Source organism: Microcaecilia unicolor, chromosome 12 (assembly GCF_901765095.1).
Source record: "Microcaecilia unicolor chromosome 12, aMicUni1.1, whole genome shotgun sequence".
NCBI classification, from domain to species: domain Eukaryota; kingdom Metazoa; phylum Chordata; class Amphibia; order Gymnophiona; family Siphonopidae; genus Microcaecilia; species Microcaecilia unicolor.
The window spans coordinates 24,894,527-24,916,813 of record NC_044042.1 but is presented as its reverse complement, the minus strand read 5'-3'; the positions used below and the strand labels follow the sequence as shown (position 1 = coordinate 24,916,813).

Below are 22,287 nucleotides of genomic sequence, written 5' to 3'. Positions count from 1 at the left end.
CCGCGGGGATGGAACCAGTTCTGCGGGGTTCCCGCGGGGATGGAGGCAGTTCCTGCGGGGTTCCCGCGGGGATGGAACCAGTTCTGTGGGGTTCCCGCGGGGATGGAACCAGTTCTGTGGGCTTCCCGTGGAAGTGTAAGCTGCACCTGCACCAGCCTCTCATCTACCAAATGCCAATTTATTTGAGTGCTGTCTCCTCCTCCTCCTCCTCCTCCTCTTCCTTGCTTTAACAGCATAAATGTGGAAAGTCTTCCATTAAGGAGGTGGTAGAGTCACAAATGATGACGGAATTCAAAAAGGCGTGGGATGAACACAGAGGATCTCTAATTAGAAAATGGAAGTTATATAAAAGCTAACCTTAAATGGCTGCATGTGTGTGTATATGTCAAGTGACACTTAGATGGTGACTCTGGCTGTGATGGACTAGAGCTGATACCTGGCAGACTTGTATGGTCTGTGTCTCATACATGGCAATCTGGTGTAGGATGGGCTGGAAAGGGCTTAGACAGAAACTTCAGTGGCTGGAACATGAGGACAGTGCTGGACAGACTTTTACGGTCTGTGTCCCACAAATGAGAACATGAATAGGCTGGAGTGGGCTTCGATGGCAACTCCAGCAGTTGGAACATAAGGATGGGGCCAGATAGACTTCTGTGGTCTTTGTTCCAGAAACACGAAAGAAAAACCATAATCAAGTATATAATATCACACTCGTTGATTTAATGATGAATTGATCATGAGTGTGACTATTGGGCAGAATGGATGGACCGTTCAGGTCTATTTGCTGTCACTTACTATGTTACTATTAATCCTCTTTGCTCCCAGGCTGGTGCACAGACCTCAGCTCTGACACAGGCACGAGAATCAGATGTCAACTGACCTACTGGCGCGTGCATGTGGCGGCCTCTCAGCACACACTGCCAGTGAATCAGAGACAAATCTTACATGTGCGCATCAGAGTTCCAAGTTCTGTTCCTTCCTTGCCTACAGTGCTGTGGCTCAAATCCAGAAAGAGACTGAGGGAGCTGACTGGAACTTTCTTTTATGTACTATTAAATTCTTACGAGGATGGGTGGGGATGGGTTAAATTCTTACGGGGATGGGTGGGGATGGGTTAAATTCTTACGGGGATGGGTGGGGACGGGTTGGGATGGTTTAAATTTTAGCGGGGATGGGTGGGGATGGGTAAGATTCCAGTGGGGATGGGTGGGGACGGGTAAGATTCCAGCTGGGACGGGCGGGGATGGGTAAGATTTCTGTCCCCGTGCAACTCTCTACTCTGCAGTTGGAAGGGCCAGGGGCGGCCGGGGGGGGGGGGGGGGAGCAACACTTGCCTCTCTCTCCTCCCTCCCTTCGTGCGGGCACGCTATGCATACCTTTGCTAGCAGCCAATAAATGGACTGCCACCATTCCCAACGTCTTGCTCTGAGCAGCATGCTGGAACTTCTCTCATATGCTCGAGAAGTCCCAGCCTGCTGCCCAGAGCTGGAAACAAGGAGCGGGGAGCAGCAGCAGTCTATTTACTTGGCTGGCAGGGCTCAGCATCCCCACCAGCAAAGTAAAAGAGAATTCAGCAGGGGGCCCAAGCCCACATTTTGGGAGCCAGTTATTAAAGTAGCCATGGAGGGCCCTACTTTAACAACCGGCTCCCAAAATTCTTAAAAACTTAACAACCGGCTCTTGCAAGCCTGTGAGAGCCTGCTCCAGCACACCACTGCTATAGGTGCACTAGCATTTTTAGCGTGCACTAAAAATAGCGCATGTTAACTCTAGAGACACCCATAGGAATATATGGGTGTCTCTATCATTTAGCGTGCACTAAAAACGCTAGCGCACCTTAATAAACAGGGCTCATAGAGACATATAGAAGACAAAACCACTCACCTCACTCATTTCTAGTGCTAGGATACTTTCCCATTATGAGCCCACACATTCCACAGTACCACTAACGATTAAGCTCAAAGATTTTTAAAGTATAAAACAACCTTCTGCTTCCAGCGATTATTACAAAGCCAGGATCGTAACCACTTCCTCTGTTTTCTATCCTCATCCCTAAAATGATTGCTCCCGGCTTCGCAAATGCTTGTTTAAAGAGCTGCTCGAGGTCAGACACTGCTACCTTCATCCATTTTTCATTGTGGGGGATGGGAAAAGTCTTCCAGGACATGGGGATATGAGAAAGAGTCTCTCTGTGGAAAAGAGCTGTCTGATGCTGGACCCCAGAAAGACAGAAATAAGGGAAAAGAAGCAACCAAACTGCATTCTTCTTACCAGGAGACCCTAGTCATCTTCTGAGTATAAACTGCAAGTTTTTACAATGGAAGAAAGGAAAGGGGTTGGGATTTGATACACCGCCTTTCTGTGGTTACAAAGCAATTTACATATTATATACAGGTACTTATTTTGCACCTGGGGCAGTAGAGGGTTAAGGGCTAGATTCTATACATGGCGCCTGAAATTACCACGCGGAACAAAATACGCCTTATTCTCTAAAGTACACCTATATTTTATAGTATAAGTTTAAATTTCTGCATGGTATATAGATTATACCGAGCGTCTCTCCACACATCCAAATTTAGTCATGGCCATTTACGCCATGTTTTAGCACAAATCCTGATGCTTAAATTAGGCGCAGAGTGGGAGTATTCTATAACAACACACGTAGATTTTAGAAATTCCCATGTCCCATCCATGGCCATGCCCCCTTTTCAACTATGCAACTGTGAATTTAAACGAACCATGTTACAGAATATGCTTAGCGGGTTGTGCATGTACATTTTAATTAATGCTAATTAGTGCTGATAATTGTTTAACATCCAATTGACAGTTCTGATTAGCTAGTTAACCAATTAAGTTATACACATTGAGGCATATTTTCAAAGTACTTTGGGAGGCTAAGTTCCATAGGTTTCTATGGAACTTTGGGAGGCTAAGTGCTTTGAAAATGAGCCTCATAGTTATAGAATATGCTTTGATTTTTGTGTGGAAATTAAGGCACGATGTAAGAACATAAGTGTTGCCGTACTGGGACAGACTGAAGGTCCATCAAACCCACCATCCTGTTTCCAACAGTGGCCAATCCAGATCACGAATACCTGGTAAGATCCCAAAACAGTACAATACATTTTATGCTGCTTATCCTAGAAATAAGCAGTGGATTTTCCCAAGTCCATCTTAATAATGGCTTATGGACTTTTATTTTAGGAAGCTATCTAAACCTTTTTTAAACCCTGCTAAGCTAATTGCTTTTTACCACATTCTCTGACAACAAATTCCAGAGTTTAATTGCACATTGAGTGAAGAAATATTTTCTCTGATTTGTTTTAAATTTACTATTTAGTAGCTTCATTGCGTGCCCCCTAGTCCTAGTATTTTTGGAAAGAGTAAACAAGCGATTCACGTCTACCCATTCCACTCCACTCGCTATTTTATAGACCTCTGTCATGTCTCCCCTCTGCCGCCTTTTCTCTAAGCTGAAGAGCTCTAGCCACTTTAGCCTTCCATCATAGCGAAGTCGTCCCATCCCCTTTATCATTTTCGTCACCCTTCTCTGTACCTTTTCTAATTCCACTGTTTCTCTTTTGAGATGCAATGACCAGAATTGCACATAGTACCTCGAGGTGCGATCACACCATGGAGCGATACAAAGGCATTCTAATGTCCTCATTTTTGTTTTCCATTCCTTTCATAATAATATCTAACACTTTCCTAGCACAGAAACTTGATCAGATCATTTAGCAAGCAACGCCGCACAGCCAAGGAGAGAACTTTGGCTGGCGGGGGTTGGGGTCCCCCGCCAGCAAAGGTATGCGGCGGGAAGTGGGGGGTCAAGAGGGTTGCGGCGGGGGGGGGGGTCAGCAACGCCGTGCGGCCGAGAAGAGGACTTCGACTGGTGGGGGTTGGAGTCCCCCGCCAGCAAAGGTATGCAGCGGGAGAGGGTTGGTGGCGGGAACGGGGGGTCAAGAGGGTTGCGGCGGGGGGCGGGGGGGGGTCAGCGCTGCCGGGGGGGGGCTAAAATGTGCCCCCTCACCTCGGGCACTGGACCCCCCTCCCGTCGAAGTCTGGCTACACCCCTGATTACGTGTATCTGAAAAAGGGGGTGTGGCCAAAGGCATGTTGGGGCATTCCAAAAAGTTGCGCTCAGATTTACAGAATTTTCATCAATCACGCTTGACTTGAGCATTTTCTTACACTTTTAGCAGGCAGGCAGTAGAGAGAAGAGGCTGGTGCTGGCAGCAGGGCAACCTATGGGAATAGCTGCCGCTGCCATCTTTTGGAAAACAAAGGTAGGAACAGGGAAGGGGATCGAAGGGGGGAGATGTCAGACCATGACCGGGGAGGGGAGCACGCCATCTCAGCCCTCGACTCAGACAGCAGATTGTCTTGAGCTGCCCCTGGTTGTAAGGGAAATAGGTTGAAAAACAAAAGCCCTGATATTCAGCTGGCCGTGGTTAGCAATTTTTAAGGCATTGACCCTCAAGGACAGCTGTTCAATGCCAAAACTAATCCGGATACTGACACTGAATATCCAGGTTTTGCTTGCCTGCCGGAAGTTCTCTGGGTGTTAGCTGATATTGAGTGTTATTGTACTGAGCAAGGTAGCAGAGCTATTTGTACAGTCTTACCTATCTGGGCAATGGCACTGCATATTGGCAGTGCCCAGATAACTTCTGGGTCTGTCCCCAACTCCACCCCATGACCACCTGGCATTAACCAGATAGCGCTGTGGCGGTTTCCTGGATTTTCAGAGGTATTATCTGGTTATGTGCTGCTGGAAATCTAGAGATCGCTTGGTCAATGGGAGACTTCTGGGTTGGAGTCTCTCCTACCTGGTTATCTCCCGCTCATTTATCAACCCCAGAGTTATTCAAAGGGTTGAGGGAGAAGAGATTAAAAGGAAAAGAGAGCAATGAAACCGATATGGAGAGTAGAAAAAATGGAGAAAAAGAGAATGAGATTGTGTGTGTGAGAGAGAGAGAGAGAGAGAGAGAGAGTGAGAGAGAGAGAGAGAGAGAGAGAGAGAGTAAAAATGACTAATGAGCAGGGGAGTCTCCACTTGTAAGGAGAAGGGCTCCATGCTGACTCGCCCCAGTCTCATTCTGTAGATTTATCGTACTTGAATCTCAGTGATGGGATCCAGATGTGAAACAGCTGCCACTTTATAGTTTTTATTCGGTTGGTGGGAGGTGGAGAGGTGCAAAGGAGAACTATTATTTGCCTGGAGCAGCACAGTGTTAAAATTACAGGTGGCCAAAAAAGGGAGCAGAGGGAGGTAACATTTGTGCCCAAAATCATTGACCGAAGTACTCTTTCCTCAGTGAGGAACCATATCCAGTTAGAAGAACGAAATCACTTAACTCCGTGCACTCTCATCCTCATTACTGGGCTTTATAGAAACACACTCCAAACCCCCAACTCCTAAAATGGAGGCCATTAATGCAGAAAATGTATCAAAAGGATTAAAAAAAAATATGGTAGCAAAGAAAAACTGAAATCCTAACCTTACCTTTTATGTTTTAACTTTTTATTGAGATCAACAATACAAAGGTTAAATGCTTCATTGTACATACAGATTCCACGTTACAGAAATCAAAATCATCAATAAAAGAAAACTTGTTATACCAGCACAGATCAAACTGTCTTTATTGTTCTCAGTTATCTGTATTTTTTTTTTAATTTATAGAAGTCTTTATTGAGCGTTAAGAACATAACACAGAACATAGTTAACACAGCTTGTTACATCATATTCCAAGTGAGCCAAACACCAGTATGAGTAGTAATCAGAGGGTACCTATAATGTCATTGGTCCCACCATAACCACAATATGTAATTCATATTTTTATGCCAATTTTTATTGCCCTCCCCTCCCTTCCCTCCTCTATACCTACCCCCCCCCCCCCACTACCTCCTCAAAGTTATTTGTATTTTAACCCATCCCCTCCCCTCTACTTGACCTCCCACCACAACCTTCCTTATCCATCCTCTCTGAACCCCACCCTCCCCCCTACTACCCTGACCTCTCTCCCCCTTACTCCTTCCCACACCTAACCCCCCCCCCCCCCAATGTTGTTGACCCTGAATGTGTTCCTTCCTTCTTTTTTTTTTGTCATGATTTACAGCATGTTGAGTACCAAACTCCTCCCTCTAGGGGACAAGGTATCTATGTATGCACCCCAGATTTTCAAAAAGGTATTTTTGCGACGAACTGATCTCTTAGCTTCCCTTGCCTCCCACATCATCAACTGGTGTACAAGATTACGCCAAAACCTTACCTTTTATATAATCTTCCTTGAAATAGTCCCAATGTCCACGCGCTAACCAATTAGCATAGCTGTGCCCACTCTCAGCCCATTTTATTTCTTAGCATTTGGGTCGCGCATTGCACATGCTGCCTGAGTCAGTGCGCCACGCAGTAAGTCTTTTTAAGGTGTGGCAAGCACAAGTTAGTCTATTTTCCTCTGTTTTTAGCCATTTATTATGCTTGTTTTAATAAAACAAAAATTTTAATGTGTGTTTAAACTTTTTACTTATTTCATGATAATTCATAGGTCAATGTACTTTAAATCAGTTTACCATACACTACGTTGTTTAAGGCACACTAAAAAAAAAAAAACAGAAAACAAATCTGGTTTCCCCTGCATCCGGGCAAAAAAGCATCATTGCATTCATTGCCTTTCACCACATCTTCAGGTCACACCACGACTCTGTTCCTACCACACAGCCCAAAATATCCCACTAAATACTGTTGAGAAAGGGTCATCCGAAAACAAAGACATTTTACAGTATAATTTTATTTTATTTATTTATTTGCTGCATTTGTATCCCACATTTTCCCACCCATTTGCAGGCTCAATGTGGCGTACATTATGCTACAATGGCAATCGCCATAGCGGAATGAAAAGATCAGATTGATTATACAATTAAGGTACTTAAAAATTAGATACCTTGAGTATTGTGTTCAATTCTGGTCGCCGCATCTCAAGAAAGATATAGTGGAACTGGAAAAGGTGCAGCGAAGGTCAACTAAAATGATAGCGGGGATGGGACGACTTCCCTATGAAGAAAGACTAAGGAGGCTAGGGCTTTTCAGCTTGGAGAAGAGACGGCTGAGGGGAGACATGATAGAGGTATATAAAATAATGAGTGGAGTGGATCAGGTGGATGTGAAGCGTCTGTTCACGCTTTCCAAAAATACTAGGACTAGGGGGCATGCGATGAAACTACAGTGTAGTAAATTTAAAACAAATCGGAGAAAATGTTTCTTCATCCAACGCGTAATTAAACTCTGGAATTCGTTGTCGGAGAACGTGGTGAAGGCGGTTAGCTTGGCAGAGTTTAAAAAGGGGTTAGACGGTTTCCTAAAGGACAAGTCCATAAACCGCTACTAAATGGACTTGGGAAAAATCCACAATTCCAGGAATAACATGTATAGAATGTTTGTGCGTTTGGGAAGCTTGCCAGGTGCCCTTGGCCTGGATTGGCCGCTGTCGTGGATAGGATGCTGGGCTCGATGGACCCTTGGTCTTTTCCCAGTGTGGCATTACTTATGTACTTATGTACTAAATAATTCACATCAGGTATATGATATCAAGGACAAGGTATAACATTCGATAATAATAGTATGATTAAAGTATCTTAAAATAAGAGTTCAATATTGGTTAGTTCTGGTGTAGTTTTGAAGGTAAGTCGTTTATGTAGTTTATTGATGTATTTAAGTGCCTGTTTAGCGCTGTGAAAAATGTAGGATTTCTTGAATTAGATATGTGGAAAAGCAACCAGAAATAAAACGACCCCTTGTTTTGCAAGAATAGGCATGCTTCTGTGTCCAGAGGCTCAATGAATGTATTTGCAGTGCTTTCCTACAACCAGTTTAATGTTTCGAAACCTGTTCCTTACATCCAGTGCAAATAGCTATGATCGCGACAAAGCCTGTAGGAATGTGAATCCAAGTTCATTATGTTAAAATGCTCAGGTGTCCGTGTGAAGTGTAAACAATTGATATGCAACATCTGTATATCAAGTTACATTTTTTAATTTGAAATTTTTTAAATAATAAAGGCACATAAAAAGCTGAATGCTCCCAAAAACGTAATAATAATAATAATAATAAAAGAAAAAGTGTAATGCAACAGTGCTGAGATGGTACAATTAAATAATAGTGCAACGTGCTCTAACACTGACCTTTCTGTGGGAGAAGAGGGTGTGTCTGTTCACAGAGGCATCTTCTCCTGGTTGACTGTGCTGCCCACGTTTGAATTATTTATTTATTTATTTATTTATTAGGATGTATTTTCCACCTTTTTGAAGGAATTCACTCAAGGTGGTGTACAGCAAGAAAAAGTCAAAAATAGGCAATTACAGCAGTAAAACATTCAAATAACAATATAAGGTATGGCATAATATGCTACATCTCAGTGTCAACACAATAAGCAATAAAACATTTTAATAGACAGCATAGTAACATGGAGGGGCATAATTGAACGGCGCCGGCCAAATAGATGGCCGACCATCTATATGGCCGGCGCCGCAAGTCAACCCCCCACCACCACCTGGTGGTCCAGCGGCCCTTCACCACCCCACCTCCGTTGGAGGACTGAGGTGGCCTCCCTCCTCTATCATCAGCGTCGCCTAGACCTGCCCAATGCATCTTGGGGTGCACCGGGCGGGGCTTCACACCACGTCCAGCGCATCCCAGGATGCAATGGGCAGGGCGCCATCATTTTTGAAGGTACAAGCAAAAATGGAATATATATATAGGGGACTTTTACTAAGCTGCAGTAAAAGGGGCCCTGCGGTTGAGGTGGTGCCCGGATTTGCTGAGCGCCTAGGCCCCTATTACCACATGTAGGTAAAAGTGAAAAAAAAAATCAAATGGTATGTAGTAAGTTCGCACTTGCTGTGCAGCCATTCAGGGCCGCCAAGAGGGGGGGCAGGGGGGACAAAATTCCCCGGGCCCGGCGCCACAGTCCCTTCCACCCGCTCCCCTCCGTCCACCACCGGGCCGGGCCCCCCTGAATTCAAATCATAGCGCCTCACCTCGACCTCGCTCCGTGTGAAAGAAGCGCAGCAGCAGCAGTCTGCAGATCGCCTCCCTTCGGGCCTTCCTTCCCCGTGTCCTGCCCTCGTCTGATGGAAGGCCCGAAGGGAGGCGATCTGCAGACTGCTGCTGCTGTGCTTCTTTCACGTGGAGTGAGGTCGAGGTGAGGCGCTATTTGTATTCAGGGGGGCCCGGCCCGGTGGTGGATGGAGAGGGGTGGCTGGAGGAGGGGTGGTGACGATGACGACCTTGGGGAGCGGTGGTGGCAGGGGCGGGGCCCCGGGGGCGGCCTTGCCCCAGGCCTGGCCAAATCTCTCGGCAGCCCTGCAGCCATTTTGGGGGGAGACCTTACTACCACCCATTGAGGTGGTGGTAAGGGCTCAGCTAACCCGGCGGTATCCCCCTGCGATAAAAATTACCCAAAATTTCTGGTCACGCTGGAAATGCTGCACGCTGGGGCAGATCTACCGCTAGTAGCCGCGTTAGGCTGCCGGTGGTTCAGATTTGCTGTGTGGCAAGCCGGTTGCCGCATGCCGAGCCTTTAGTAAAAGTGTCCCTAAGAGAGCTCACAGTCCAAGCTTGAGTGCAGAGAGGTTAATGTTGACGCATTGAAAGACTTTGTGCATCTACCCCATTGAGTCACACCATATAAACTTGGCAGAAGGCAGCAGAGTGTAGCTTGGACAGCACATACAATGTCGGGGGGGGGGGGGGGGGGGGGGGTCATTGCCTGTCTCAACTACATTGAAATTTCCAAGGATCTGGGACCATCTATTATATGTCTCCATAAAACGCTTCTTACAAATCATGATAAGAATAAATAATGAGCCCATCCAATACAGTAAATCCTGCATTTCAAGGAACTACCTCCCAGGAATCATAGGATATCAGCTTTTCAGCTTGCAAAGTATGATCTAAAGGCAGTGATTTCCAAACCTATCCTGAAGGAACCCCAGCCAGTCAGTTTTCAGGATATCTTCGATGAATATGCATGAGATTGATTTGCATACATTGCCTCCTTGGGATGCGAATCTGTGTTATGATGATGGTTTGGGAATCATTGTCTTAAGGTGTCGTTCTGGGATCATCTGATCTTCTTTTCCTTTTTGCTGATGTCCTTAATGGCGGTGCCTCTGCCTTGGCTGACAACATGAGAATAAAACATTGTGGGGGGGGGGGGGGGGGGGGTAGAACAGTGCTTGACATTATCCAGATGAGCTCTTCTGGCTAAGAAGAACCTGCGTTCAGTCTTCAGCCAGGGCTTCTGCTGCCTATGGCTAGTCCAGCTGCACATTCAGGCCTTAGACACAGATGGTGAGTCCATAATTAAGTTCATAAATAAACATCCAGCTGTTGCACACAAGGGATCTATTGATTTGTGTCCCACAGGGAAGCAAATTTCTGCAAATCTGAATTATATATTAGTTAAAGATAAGCCTGGTGGTGTTGGTGCAGGCTACGTTAATTACTCCAGGCTGCAACCTTTTCAACCAGAAAGCTGCTTCTCTCTTGGGAAGTCAAGCAGAGATGCTGCTTCTCCGTAGCCAAAATGGTTTTATGCTTTTTTTAAAAATTGTATTGCCGTATTCAACAATTTCTTTCATCCTCTTCCAGCCACAACATAGCCAGATTTTTTTTATATAATAATCAAGCAACAGATATACCCTCATCAGGTCAGAAAAACCAAAGCAAGGAGATTCTATCTGAAAGCAGATGCATGGCAGATCCTTAAAGGCAGAAAGTACTGCTATAAGGTATATGCAGTCCTGTACAGAGTCCCTTTCCTCTAGAGCTTACTGCCTTTTCAAGATAGACAGATGATCAGAAAAAAAACAAGTTTGTAGAGAATTGGGGGAGATATAAAGCCTCAAGGTCAGGGTTCCAATTGATTAGATCTTTTCTAGAACAGGTTAATTCAGACCTACATTACTCCACTGCAATCAGGGACTTGTAGCTTTGGTTCTTCTATTGATGTTCTCAACAGTTCCATGCAAGAAGCAGAGAGATAAACTCAGGACTGTATCTGCCCATCCAATTAAACTGGATCTAATTGACAAACTTAGGGGTAAATAATAAATAGATATGAAACAGGCTGTCAAAACGCACTTCCCTTTTCAGGAAGAATATTCTGGGCCCCTGTTACTACTACTACTACTACTATTTAGCATTTCTATAGCGCTACAAGGTGTACACAGCGCTGCACAAACATAGAAGAAAGACAGTCCCTGCTCAAAGAGCTTACAATCTAATAGACAAAAAATAAAGTAAGCAAATCAGATCAATTAATGTGTACAGGAAGGAGGAGAGGAGGGTAGGTGGAGGCAAGTGGTTACGAGTCAAAAGCAATATTAAAGAGGTGGGCTTTCAGTCTAGATTTAAAGGTGGCCAAGGATGGGGCAAGACGTAGGGGCCTATTAAATTTGAAAAAGGGGAAGTCTATTCTGAGAAAGTGGCCCATTAGAATTTATTTGGATTTTGCTCACCTATTCTCAGTAGTAGCTAACAAACTAATTTTTGTACCTAAGGCAACGGAGGGTTAAAGTGGCTTGCCTAAGATTACAAGGATCAGCAGTGGTATTTGAACCAGGCACTCTTCGCAGTCAAGACTGGTGCTCTAACCGTTAGGCTAGTCCTCTATTTAAACTTAAGCTTTTGGTAAGGGAATATAAAACTCAGTTTAGGGAGAAGCCTTGACCTCCTCCTCCTCCAGAGGGATCCAAAGTAAGGAGCAATGTAGAACAGCAAGAGGTGGGTTACTCTACGCTGGGGCCTATCTGAGCCTTGGCTGCAGGGGTGCAGTCATAGGTTGGCCTTGGCAGGCCTAGGCCCATCCACTTTTGCCGCAGGTCCACCTAACAGCCAGACACACCTTTCTGACCTGGTGGGGATCCCTAAACCCTACCAGCTGTAGAAATTCAGAGCCCACCCAGAACACTTAAAGCATGGCTGTCAGCGGATTAAAGCACCGCTACTGATACAGGCACTCTGAGCATGCTCAGGCATGAGAATTAAGCTGCTGACAACCATGTTGTTCCAGATGGGCTCTGGAATTTTATGATTCATGGGGGTTTGGGGATCCCCAACAGCTAAGGTAATTTTAATTTGGGAGGAGGCAGAGGGTGGGGTGCCTAGTGCCCACCCGTGGTCACAGTAGACCCCCCCCCCCCCCAAAAAAAAAAAAATTGTTCTGACTATACTACCTCTTGGTTCTCTTCTCTAGGGGCTGAGTAGAAGGGGGGAAAAGGCACATGGGTTGACAGTCTGGTCCACAGCTTTCCCCTGAGGCCCAGTGTGCCATAAAAGAGGAGGGCAGGTCATTGGGAAGACTGGATCCTGATCCTCTGAGGAGACAGACTGAGTGAAGCTGCTGCCAAAAGACAATCCTTACGGTGAAAGGATCTGGGAGCAGCAGAGCTGGTGAATGTTGATACCCTAAAGAGACAGGACAGAGAACCCAACCTGGGTGCTGATCAAATTGTTCTAAGAGGGAAAACAGCACTGAGGAACACAGAGCCATAAAGGAGTGAGAGAATAAGTACATAAGTAATGCCATACTGGGAAAGGACCAAAGGTTAATCGAGCCCAGCATCCTGTCCCCAACAGCGGCCAATCCAGGTCAAGGGCACCTGGCGAGCTACCCAAACGTACAGACATTTAATACTTTATTCCCGAATTTGTGGATTTTCCTAAGTCCATTTAGTAGCAGTCTATGCCCGCCTACTAGGAGGGTGTGAAAGGAGTGAAGAGCAGAAGAGCAGAGAGAGGCTAATGACCAGTAGAACGAAGAATAAAGGCACCGTACGGAAGGATAAGGATTGCTACATTTGCCATAAACCTCTGTGTACTTAGACAGATACTGGGAGATTGGCGTTGTTTTAGCCAAAAATCTGACTGTATTGGTTGTGAACTGACCTCTGGAGTGTCTCCCAGCCTCACCAGTCTGAGAGGTTCACTACAGATGCAATTTAATTGAAGCAGGCAGGCCTGGATTTAGGTAGAGGCAACTGTCTCTGTCACCAAGATTTCATAGGCACTGGAATATCATCACCATTGCCGAGCCTGCTGCAGCTTTTCTTGGAGACCAGCCTTGGTTTGTCCCCGCAGTGGCGACACCAAAAAGAAACGTCAGGATGGGGGTCTGTCAGGTCTGGTGCACTGTTCTGTGATGCTCTGTCCCCTCCTCTGAACGGGCTTCCTGTTATCATGGAGACCTGTGTGAGGGAAGGGGTGTTAGGGCATATCAGCATGTGAGATCTCACAGGTCCTCTGCTGTTTTTTTTTTATTTTTACTTTTTTTTCATGTTTGGTTGGGGGAAGGGGATTACTACTTCGGAGTGTGGGCCAGATGTTCTCAGAAACAAAGTACTCGAAGGTAAGGGGAGAGAGGAAGATCTTAATGGAGGACCTTAATGAACATTACCTGACTCTTCCTCCCCTCTCCCTCTCTAAGACCCCCCAATCCAACCTACTATTCATGTACTTCATTCCACCACAATATCACTTTGCTTTATTCACACCATGTATTTGTTCATACCGGAATCGGCTATCACCGTTAACGGTAATATGTAAGCCACTTTGAGCCTGCAAATAGGTGGGAAAATGTGGGATACAAATATAGTAACATAGTAACATAGTAGATGACGGCAGAAAAAGACTTGCACGGTCCATCCAGTCTGCCCAACAAGATAAACTCATATGTGCTACTTTTTGTGTAAACCCTACCTTGATTTATCTGTTCCCTTCTCCACTACTGCCAACTCCAGACTTCGCGCCTTCTGTCTCGCTGCACCCTACGCCTGGAATAAACTTCCTGAGCCCCTACGTCTTGCCCCATCCTTGGCCACCTTTAAATCTAGACTGAAAGCCCACCTCTTTAACATTGCTTTGGACTCGTAACCACTTGTAACCACTCGCCTCCACCTACCCTCCTCTCTTCCTTCCCGTTCACATTAATTGATTTGATTTGCTTACTTTATTTATTTTTTGTCTATTAGATTGTAAGCTCTTTGAGCAGGGACTGTCTTTCTTCTATGTTTGTGCAGCACTGCGTTCGCCTTGTAGCGCTATAGAAGTGATAAATAGTAGTAGTAGTAGTAGTCTCTTGTAACCAGAGCTAATATTGTGATGTCATAATGCCTCAGTCCACCAATAAGAGCCAACCTCATCAGTGATGTCACAATGGCTTGATTGTCCTATACTTGGCTCACTTTTATTACATAGCTCTTTGAGCAGGGACTGTCTTTCTTCTATGTTTGTGCAGCACTGCGTATGCCTTGTAGCACTATAGAAATGCTAAATAGTAGTAGTAGTAGTAGTACCTTGATTTATACCTGTCCTCTTCAGTGCACAGACCATATAAGTCTGCTCAGCACTATCCCCGCCTCCCAACCCCCCAGCCCCAAATGTAACAAATAATAATAATAAATAATAATCTAGGCGTGGCCAGTTTAACCATTGGGAAAAGTTGCTTCTATTTTAAAAGCATCTCCATGTGTCAGTAGAAGCTTTTACAAATGTACATCATGAACATGTGTAAATGGTGATTTCAGAAGCTGCTCTTTACACTTGGAGGTCACAGGGACATAGAGTTTTCAAGGGGTGTGGTTTAGGCATGGCTTGGGCTGGCCAAAAATCTGCACATGTATTCCATCTTAGGAACTACAGGTCTACATAAAAAAATTTGCATTGATTTTTTGCACCAGCTCAGAGGCATACTCAATTTTTAAAACGTGCTCATTTCACTCAGGGTTTTATACAAGGATTAATGGAATCATTGTGTTTAATCCCCTGTTGATCATTTCTGCCTCCAAAAGAGAAAAAAGTATGTCCTCGCTACCAAATTGCCTGCATTTAAATGTGTAGGTTTGTAAAATGGGATTGGCTACACATGTGTTGGAGTTACGCACGGTAATTGTAAAGTTATCACTTCCACTTGGAAAATGTTGGGGTGGTGTTGCTCTTTTTGTACATGTCTAAAATGGCTGCTCCCACTGTACATTGTGCATTTCTGCACTTTTGTATATGTATTTTACAAAAGGCTGCACTGGAACTGGGCACATCTCAACCTGGACTTCTCAATTCCCATATCAACAATCTATGGAAAATGGCCTCCACACGTAGTTGCCTGTTGAGTAGCAAAGACCAGCAGCAGTCAAAGCAAAACAATAGATCACAACAGTCACAAAGAACCATCAGTCTCCACTGTTACTTTACTCACAGGGTCAGTCGGCAGTTTTCAAATAGCCATTAACCGGGTCTCTAGCTTTTGGGAATTGTGCATTTCCCCCCTCCCTGAACGGTGTGTTCTGGAAATCTCATACACTATTATACCTTTCTTGTTGGTCTCTTAAGAGGTATCACAGCCTACTGAGATTCCAATCTCCAGAAACAACACAGCTAGCAAAATTGAACTATTAATGCTTCAGCTACCCCTTCCTCATTTCTTCCCCTGCCATAATAGACAGCAGAATGCAATTCTCCTTGGATCTCCTTCCAGTGTTTCTCACCAAGCACCATTGTAAGAGAGGTATCTGCATGTCCAATGGCTGTACCTGTTACTAATATCATGCCAGTCCTGGGACCCCTGCCTGCTCACCTATCACCAAACCATTGTGTTGACCCTATTATGTATGCTTTGATTGGAAGTAGTTGCTAGTCTTAGTTTGCAAAAGATTCAGCCATGGGTCCAGAATGATTTCTGATAAAATAGCATTTATTTATTTATTTATTTAGTGTCTGTCGATGTACAGTACATCGCTGCTCCAAAGAGTTTACAGTCTAAACAGGAACATAGGGCTACATAACCTGCTGAAAGTCACACAGTCAGTGGCTGGTGATGGAGGGGGGGGGGGGGGCGTGTCTCTGGGGATCACAACCCTGGGTTCCTAACCCTCAAAACCAATGCCAGCCCTCTGAACATTTATCAGAATTGTGTTCAGTATTTTGATCTCTTTTATTCCTACTTTTACTCCCCCCCCCACCAATCCACCCCCACCCACCCACCCACACCCTTTCTTTATCCGCTTCCTTCACAGGAACAATTCTTGGCTGAAGGATATAAAGAGAGGCAGACTCTCTTTTTGAACTTTGTCCTCAGAGGCTCTTTAGGAGCCAGAATCAAGTCACTTACGTTCTTCCATGTTTCAGTTGGTGCAAATAGCCACGCCTAAATTAGGCGTGATCCCCAGGCATAAGCGCTATTCTATTAACCGTGCCTAACTTTAAGCGTGGCTTATAGAATAGCACTTTTTTCTGTGCCAATTGTTTTTCCGCCATATATAGAATCTAGCTCTAAATGCATTTTAGGAAGCAGTGCAACCTGACAAAGTACAGCCCTGCCCTGAAATACCTATTGAGAAGGAATTTCTAGCAAATCCCCTCTGTGTTTCTCTGTAAAGAGGCTCAAAACGTTAGCATACATCATTGTCCACATAAGTGGAACTATCTCATCAAGTGGACAACACATTTCACACCCTCCCAGATTGTGCACTTTGAAGAGAGCTTCCTGCAGCTGTAGGTGGGAATAGTCTTTTTGCGCTTCCAAAGCCTGGCGGTGATGTCACAATGGCCTTTCCGCCGGATGAAATAGTGGGACATTATGACATCACTCACTGCTGTAACTACAGAATGGCCAATCACAGCAGAAGAATGTGGACTAATCCAGGGGCCCGCTTGGGTTTAAAATCTATTGTCCATCTAAACCTTAACCCACTTTTAACCAGTAGAAGCACACTGAAAGAAAAAAACATTAAAGCTACCATCTCAAAGGTATACACAGAGAGGAGGATATGCATAGCATCGTAGAAGATATAGACCAAAATCGCTCATCTAGTCTGCCAAGTAAGGAGGTCAGAGTTTAACTACTGCTTCATTCAGGTTATCCCATTGCTAATATCAAAGAAGATATGTAAACCAATCCTTATTACAAATAAACTGCACTATCCTGCACAACAGAATTTCAAAAATATCTGCTCCTTCAGCCTGGTCTTCCTTGGTTACTATGTCAGACCACACAACTACCCCACATTTTGACATCAACGGGGCAGCTTCTGGTGCAATAACGACAGTGAAAACCAACATTATAGAATAAAACAAGAAAACTAAATCAAAACTCTTGGTGTCACATGTTTTGAATAACTTTAATGACCTATCTCGTTCATCTGTTACAGAACACCAGTGGGAGGGAGGCCCAACCTAACTGATACTTTACAAGTACAATCTTGGCATTCCGAACACGCGTCCTGGGAACATATCTTTTCTCTTTTAAGGATATTCCTCCAAAGAATCAGATGCCTTGCTCCAGGATTCTCAGCAACATCTCCCATCAGGCCCAGGACTGGTGAAGATTCAGTCAATCTGGTTGGCAGTGGGAGAAAAGGTGCACGGTTTCCATGGTTACCTTCCAGAAACCAGGAAAAGGTTTTTGAAAGTAGGTAAATCAGCAATGCTGGTGAGTAATTCTCACGTAGATGCGTGATGTCATCAGGAGAGGTATAATCGAGTTGTTTCACAGCTTGACAAAGAAAATCTCCTCATGGGCTGTTGACTCGCCATGCTTTTGGGAACTGTGCAACAAGCTGTCAGAGGTGCCGTGTATTCGAGAGGTGATGTTTGAGGCTTCCAATGGGTTGCTTGCATTCAGGAGCTGGGAAGAGGCCTTCTCCACTTCCTCCATCTCCATGTGAACAGCTTCTGCCATTTCCTGCTTTGTCAGTGTGATGAAGGAGGGATTGTGTGCCAAGACCTCTAGGCCACCATGGATCAGAGCCTGGAAGAGATAAGAGGAAGAATGTAAGTGGCTTGTCATTGAGGATGAACAAAACTAAGTGCAAGGTCATCTGAGTCTCCTAATAATTTATAGACATTTGGGCTAGGCTGGTGGCAGCAGTGAATGTTTAGTTTAATTTAGTATTTAAAATCTATATTCATTCATTCATTTGAGTATTTATATCCCGCTTGCACCTAAGTGGTTTACAGTTTCATTTTACGGGTATTGGGTCTGTCCCTAGTGCGCTCACAATCTAAGTAGTACATTGTACTGCTGTTGTACGTGGGGCAACGGAGGGTTAAGTGATTTGCCCAGGGTCACACGGAGCTGCAGAGGGAATTGAACCTGGTTCCCCAGGATCTCAACCCACTGCTGACCATCAGGCAGCAGTGGGAATTGAACCCAGTTCCCCAGGTCCGCAACCTACTGCACCAACCATTAGTCCACTAACCATTAGACGCTTACAAATAATAATAATAATGCAAACAAATATAATACATACAATACAGAAATATAGTATATTTACAACTAATAATCAAGAACAAAATGGACAAAAAAGAACACCGAAGTGCATACATTAAACAAGAAACCCAACCAACGGAAAACAAACTAAATCAGAACAACAGAGGCAAACGCGTATACACCGCTCCTTCAAGACAAAGATACCAACGATACCCAACAGTCCAGTTTAGTAATGAGGCCTACACTGATAGACCATCCCTCATCCCTTGACACTGTATATTATAAGAAACCTGGATATATCCAAAATTACGTTTTAGTCCAAAAAAACAAAGGAAGGAAGTTCCATAAAGCAGGAGCTACGCATGTGAATACAGAGGGAACTAGGTTATATTCTCAGCAAATTTGCTATGTGGAAACGTGGGAGGGGGAGAAAAGGGAAGCCACAATCAAACGATGGTAATGCCTAGTAGCATGGGTATAGTTTCCCTGCTTAGTCTGAGGGAGCAAGGAGTAGGCAGATCATATTAGTATTGGGGGGAAAGGAGACAATTCAGCAGCAACACTTGAAACGTTTGCAGGGCACCACTTCCTATGCCCCCTCTCCCCCCCCCCCCCCCCCACCAAACTATGCCTATGCCTAATAACAAGATTTAGAGCCCATATTTGCAACATTCTTGATGGAGAAAGCTTGATTCTGCTTTGGAAGGCAAAGAACAAACCTTAAAGAAACTTCAGACCGCTCAAAACACGGCAGCTAGGCTTATATTGTAAAACGCGATTTGAAAGCGCAAAACCCCTCCGCGAAAAAACTACACTGGCTCCCAATCAAAGAACGCACTGCTTTCAAAATCGCGCCCTGGTCCACAAAATTATCTACGGTGAAGCCCCGGGATACATGACAGACTTGATCAACCTTACCAACTAGGAACACGCCCGAATCAGCACGAACCTATCTAAATCTGCACTACCCAAGCTGCAAAGGTCTTAAATACAAATCAACTTGTGCATCCAGTTTCTCCTACTTAAGCACACAACTGTGGAACGCACAACCAAAAGCCTTGAAAACGACGTACGACCATCCAAACTTCCATAAAACACTAAAAACCAACCTGTTTAAAAAGGCATACCCTTCTGATCCAACTTAAATGCCTGATCTCCGCAACACAACAAACTAAAGAACGTAATGGACATGACACAACTCTTCCGCTGTACGATTCCCTAGTGTGGCTATGCCACATGAACTTTATCTTACCACAATATCACTGTGTATTTGTTCACACCGGAGTCTGCAAACGCCTCTCCGGTACTATGTAAGCCACATTGAGCCTACAAAATAGGTGGGAAAATGTGGGATACAAATGTAACAAGTAAATAAATAAATCTCAGGGAATGAGAGGAGTTAAATTTGTACACAGCTCTGATGTTCCTTCCCTGCAGACCCTCTGCTCTTTCAGTAATGAACCATCCTGCCCATTATTTCTACTGCAGCTGAAGCTCACAGCAGTGCCAATACACATCAGTCCTGCCCTGCAGCATCTGTGCAGTGGCGTTCCTAGCTTGGATTGCACCCGTGGCGGATTGCCAATGTGCCCCCCCGCCTGCGAAATTACACCTCCCCCCCCCCGGTGAAATGACACCCCCCCCCGGGTGCATGCCGCTGGGGGGGGGGGTTGCTGCGGCGCGCGCCTGTGGGCTCCGACTTCGCTAACTTCCCTTGTTCGCTGCAGCTCTCCCTCTGCCCCGGAACAAGAAGTAACGAGGGAAGTTAGCGAAGTCGGAGCCCACAGGCGCGCGCTACGGCACCCCCAGTGGCGTGCAACCCGGGGCGGACTGCCCCCCCCCAGCCGCCCCCCCCCCTTGGTACGCCACTGCATCTGTGCCATTCCAGCCCTTTCATTCTTGTCTCTTTTATTAACAGTTCAGATCTTACCTGCTGGATGAGCTGATTGTGGATGGGGTAAGGGTGGTGCAGGGCTTGTTGCTCACTCAGGCTACTTCTTCTGTTGCTCTGCAGCTGGGATTTTGAATTTAGAGGGTTCCCCCCAGCACTTCCACAATCAGAGACAACACCTTGGAGGCTGGAATCCTGATGAAAATGAAAAAATAAGGAGAGATTCCTGAATTCTGCTTGCTAAAGCCACAAAGTTTGGGACATTTTCACACTGTTTCTCCTCTCTTTCTCTTTTGTTATTATTGTGCAACTTAAATTTTTATTAGATTTTCATATGATAGATAACCAGGGCTTTTTTTGAGGGGGTACTGAGTTCCGGCACCTTTTCCATTGTCTGCTAAAATTGACCCATGGACCCTAAGTTTAATGAAAGAGCTCAGGTTCTACACACCAATTCTGCCTTGTCATAGATTCTGTGACTGGTTGCAGGGGGCCTGGTTAGGATGGGTCCCTCAGTGATCATCCCACCCCTGAAGGGTGGCCTGGCATTTGAGTACCGGCACCTTTTTTTGCTAGAAAAAAACCACACTGGATATAACAGTGAAATGAACAACCAATCCACCACCTAAACTTCCGGAAATCACTAAAAACCAACCTGTTCAAAAAGGCATACCCTACTGACCCAACCTAAGTACCTAACACATGAACCTTAATCGACCACAACTCTTTGTATCTGTCTCTCTACCGGAGATGCGAACACCTCTACGGTACAATGTAAGCCACATTGAGACTGCAAATAGGTGGGAAAATGTGGGATACAAATGTAACAAATAAATAAATCCAAGTTTTATAGAACTCCCATACTCCTAGATTGGCAGCGTTTGCAAGATTACTACATTATACAGTCCTATAATATGACAACAAGAGAGAGAAGAAAAAGGTAAAAAAAAAAAAAAAGGCCATTAATGCAGTAACTGGAATATGACTTCCTAACCAACACCGTTCCTATCTCATTTGCCTCATCCAAGGACAAAAGAGAGAAAAAAAACCTTAGGGGCCCTTTTACTAAGCTGCGTAAGCGCCTACGCGCTCCCAACGCACACCAATTCCAAGTTACCGCCCGGCTACCACGTGGCTCTTGCGGTAATTTCATTTTTGGCACGCATCCGCTCCGCTCAATAGGTTCAGGTGGTGAATGACCAGTTGCGGTGACAACCAAAAAAGCAACAGGATGCTAAGAATTATTAGGAAAGGGGATGCTAAATAAGACCAGGAATACTATAATGCCTCTGTATCGCTCCATTGTGCGACCTCTACCTTGTGTATTGCATTCAGTTCTGGTCATTGTATCTCAAAAAAGATATAGCAGAATGCGAAAAGGTTCAAGGAAGAGCAACCAAAATCAGGGCCGCCGGAGCCGGGCCCGGGACAAGGCCGCCCCCGGGCTCCCCCCACCCGAGGTTGCCGCCCACCCGAGATCGCTGGGCCCCGCCCACTCAAGGTCGCTGCCCACCCGAGATTACCAGGCCCCCCCCCCCCCGCCACCCACCCACCCGAGGTCGCCGGGCTCCCTCCACCCGCTATCGGGCCAGGCCCTCGGAACTAACCTTAAGCCTCCTTTCACTTCGCAGCAAGCAGTGGCAGGGCAGACCTCTCCTCTTTCCTTCCGTGCCCTGCCCTTGCGGACGTTATGTCAGGCAAGGGTGGGACATGGAAGGAAGGAGTGGCCTGACCTGCTGCTGCTTGCTGCGAAGTGAAAAGAGGCTTAAGGTTAGTTCTGGGAATGACAGAGGGCGGGCCAGGCGGGTACAGAGGGCGGGCCAGGCGGCGGCGGCACCGGGACCCCCTGGAGGCCCGGGCCCCGGGACTTTTGTCCCCCCCTGTCCCCCCCTCTCGGCGTCCCTGACCAAAATTATAAAGGGGATGGGACTCCTATCATATGAGGAAAGGCAAAAAAGGTTAGGGCTCTTCAGCTTGGAAAAGAAACAGCTGAGGGGAGATATGATTGAGGTCTACAAAACCCTGAGTGGTGTAGAAAGAGTGGAAGTGAACAGATTCTTTACTCTTTTCAAAAAGTGCAAAGACTAGGGGACACTCAATCAACGAAAAGTTAAGTTCTGGAACTCATTG

The 22,287-nt window shown here is 45.5% G+C and overlaps 1 protein-coding gene across 1 annotated transcript in view; it reads right to left on the bottom strand.

The window, feature by feature from the left end:
• Positions 1-17,156: 17,156 nt before the first annotated feature.
• Positions 17,157-22,287, bottom strand: part of CACNA1S (calcium voltage-gated channel subunit alpha1 S) — a 125,889-nt gene continuing 120,758 nt past the window's right edge. The window contains exons 43-44 of the mRNA XM_030220411.1: positions 20,197-20,352; positions 17,157-17,804 (exon numbers count right to left, since the gene is read on the bottom strand). Of these exons, the coding sequence (XP_030076271.1) occupies positions 17,544-17,804; positions 20,197-20,352 (417 nt within the window). The 3' untranslated portion in view covers positions 17,157-17,543. The remainder of the gene's footprint in view (positions 17,805-20,196; positions 20,353-22,287) is intronic.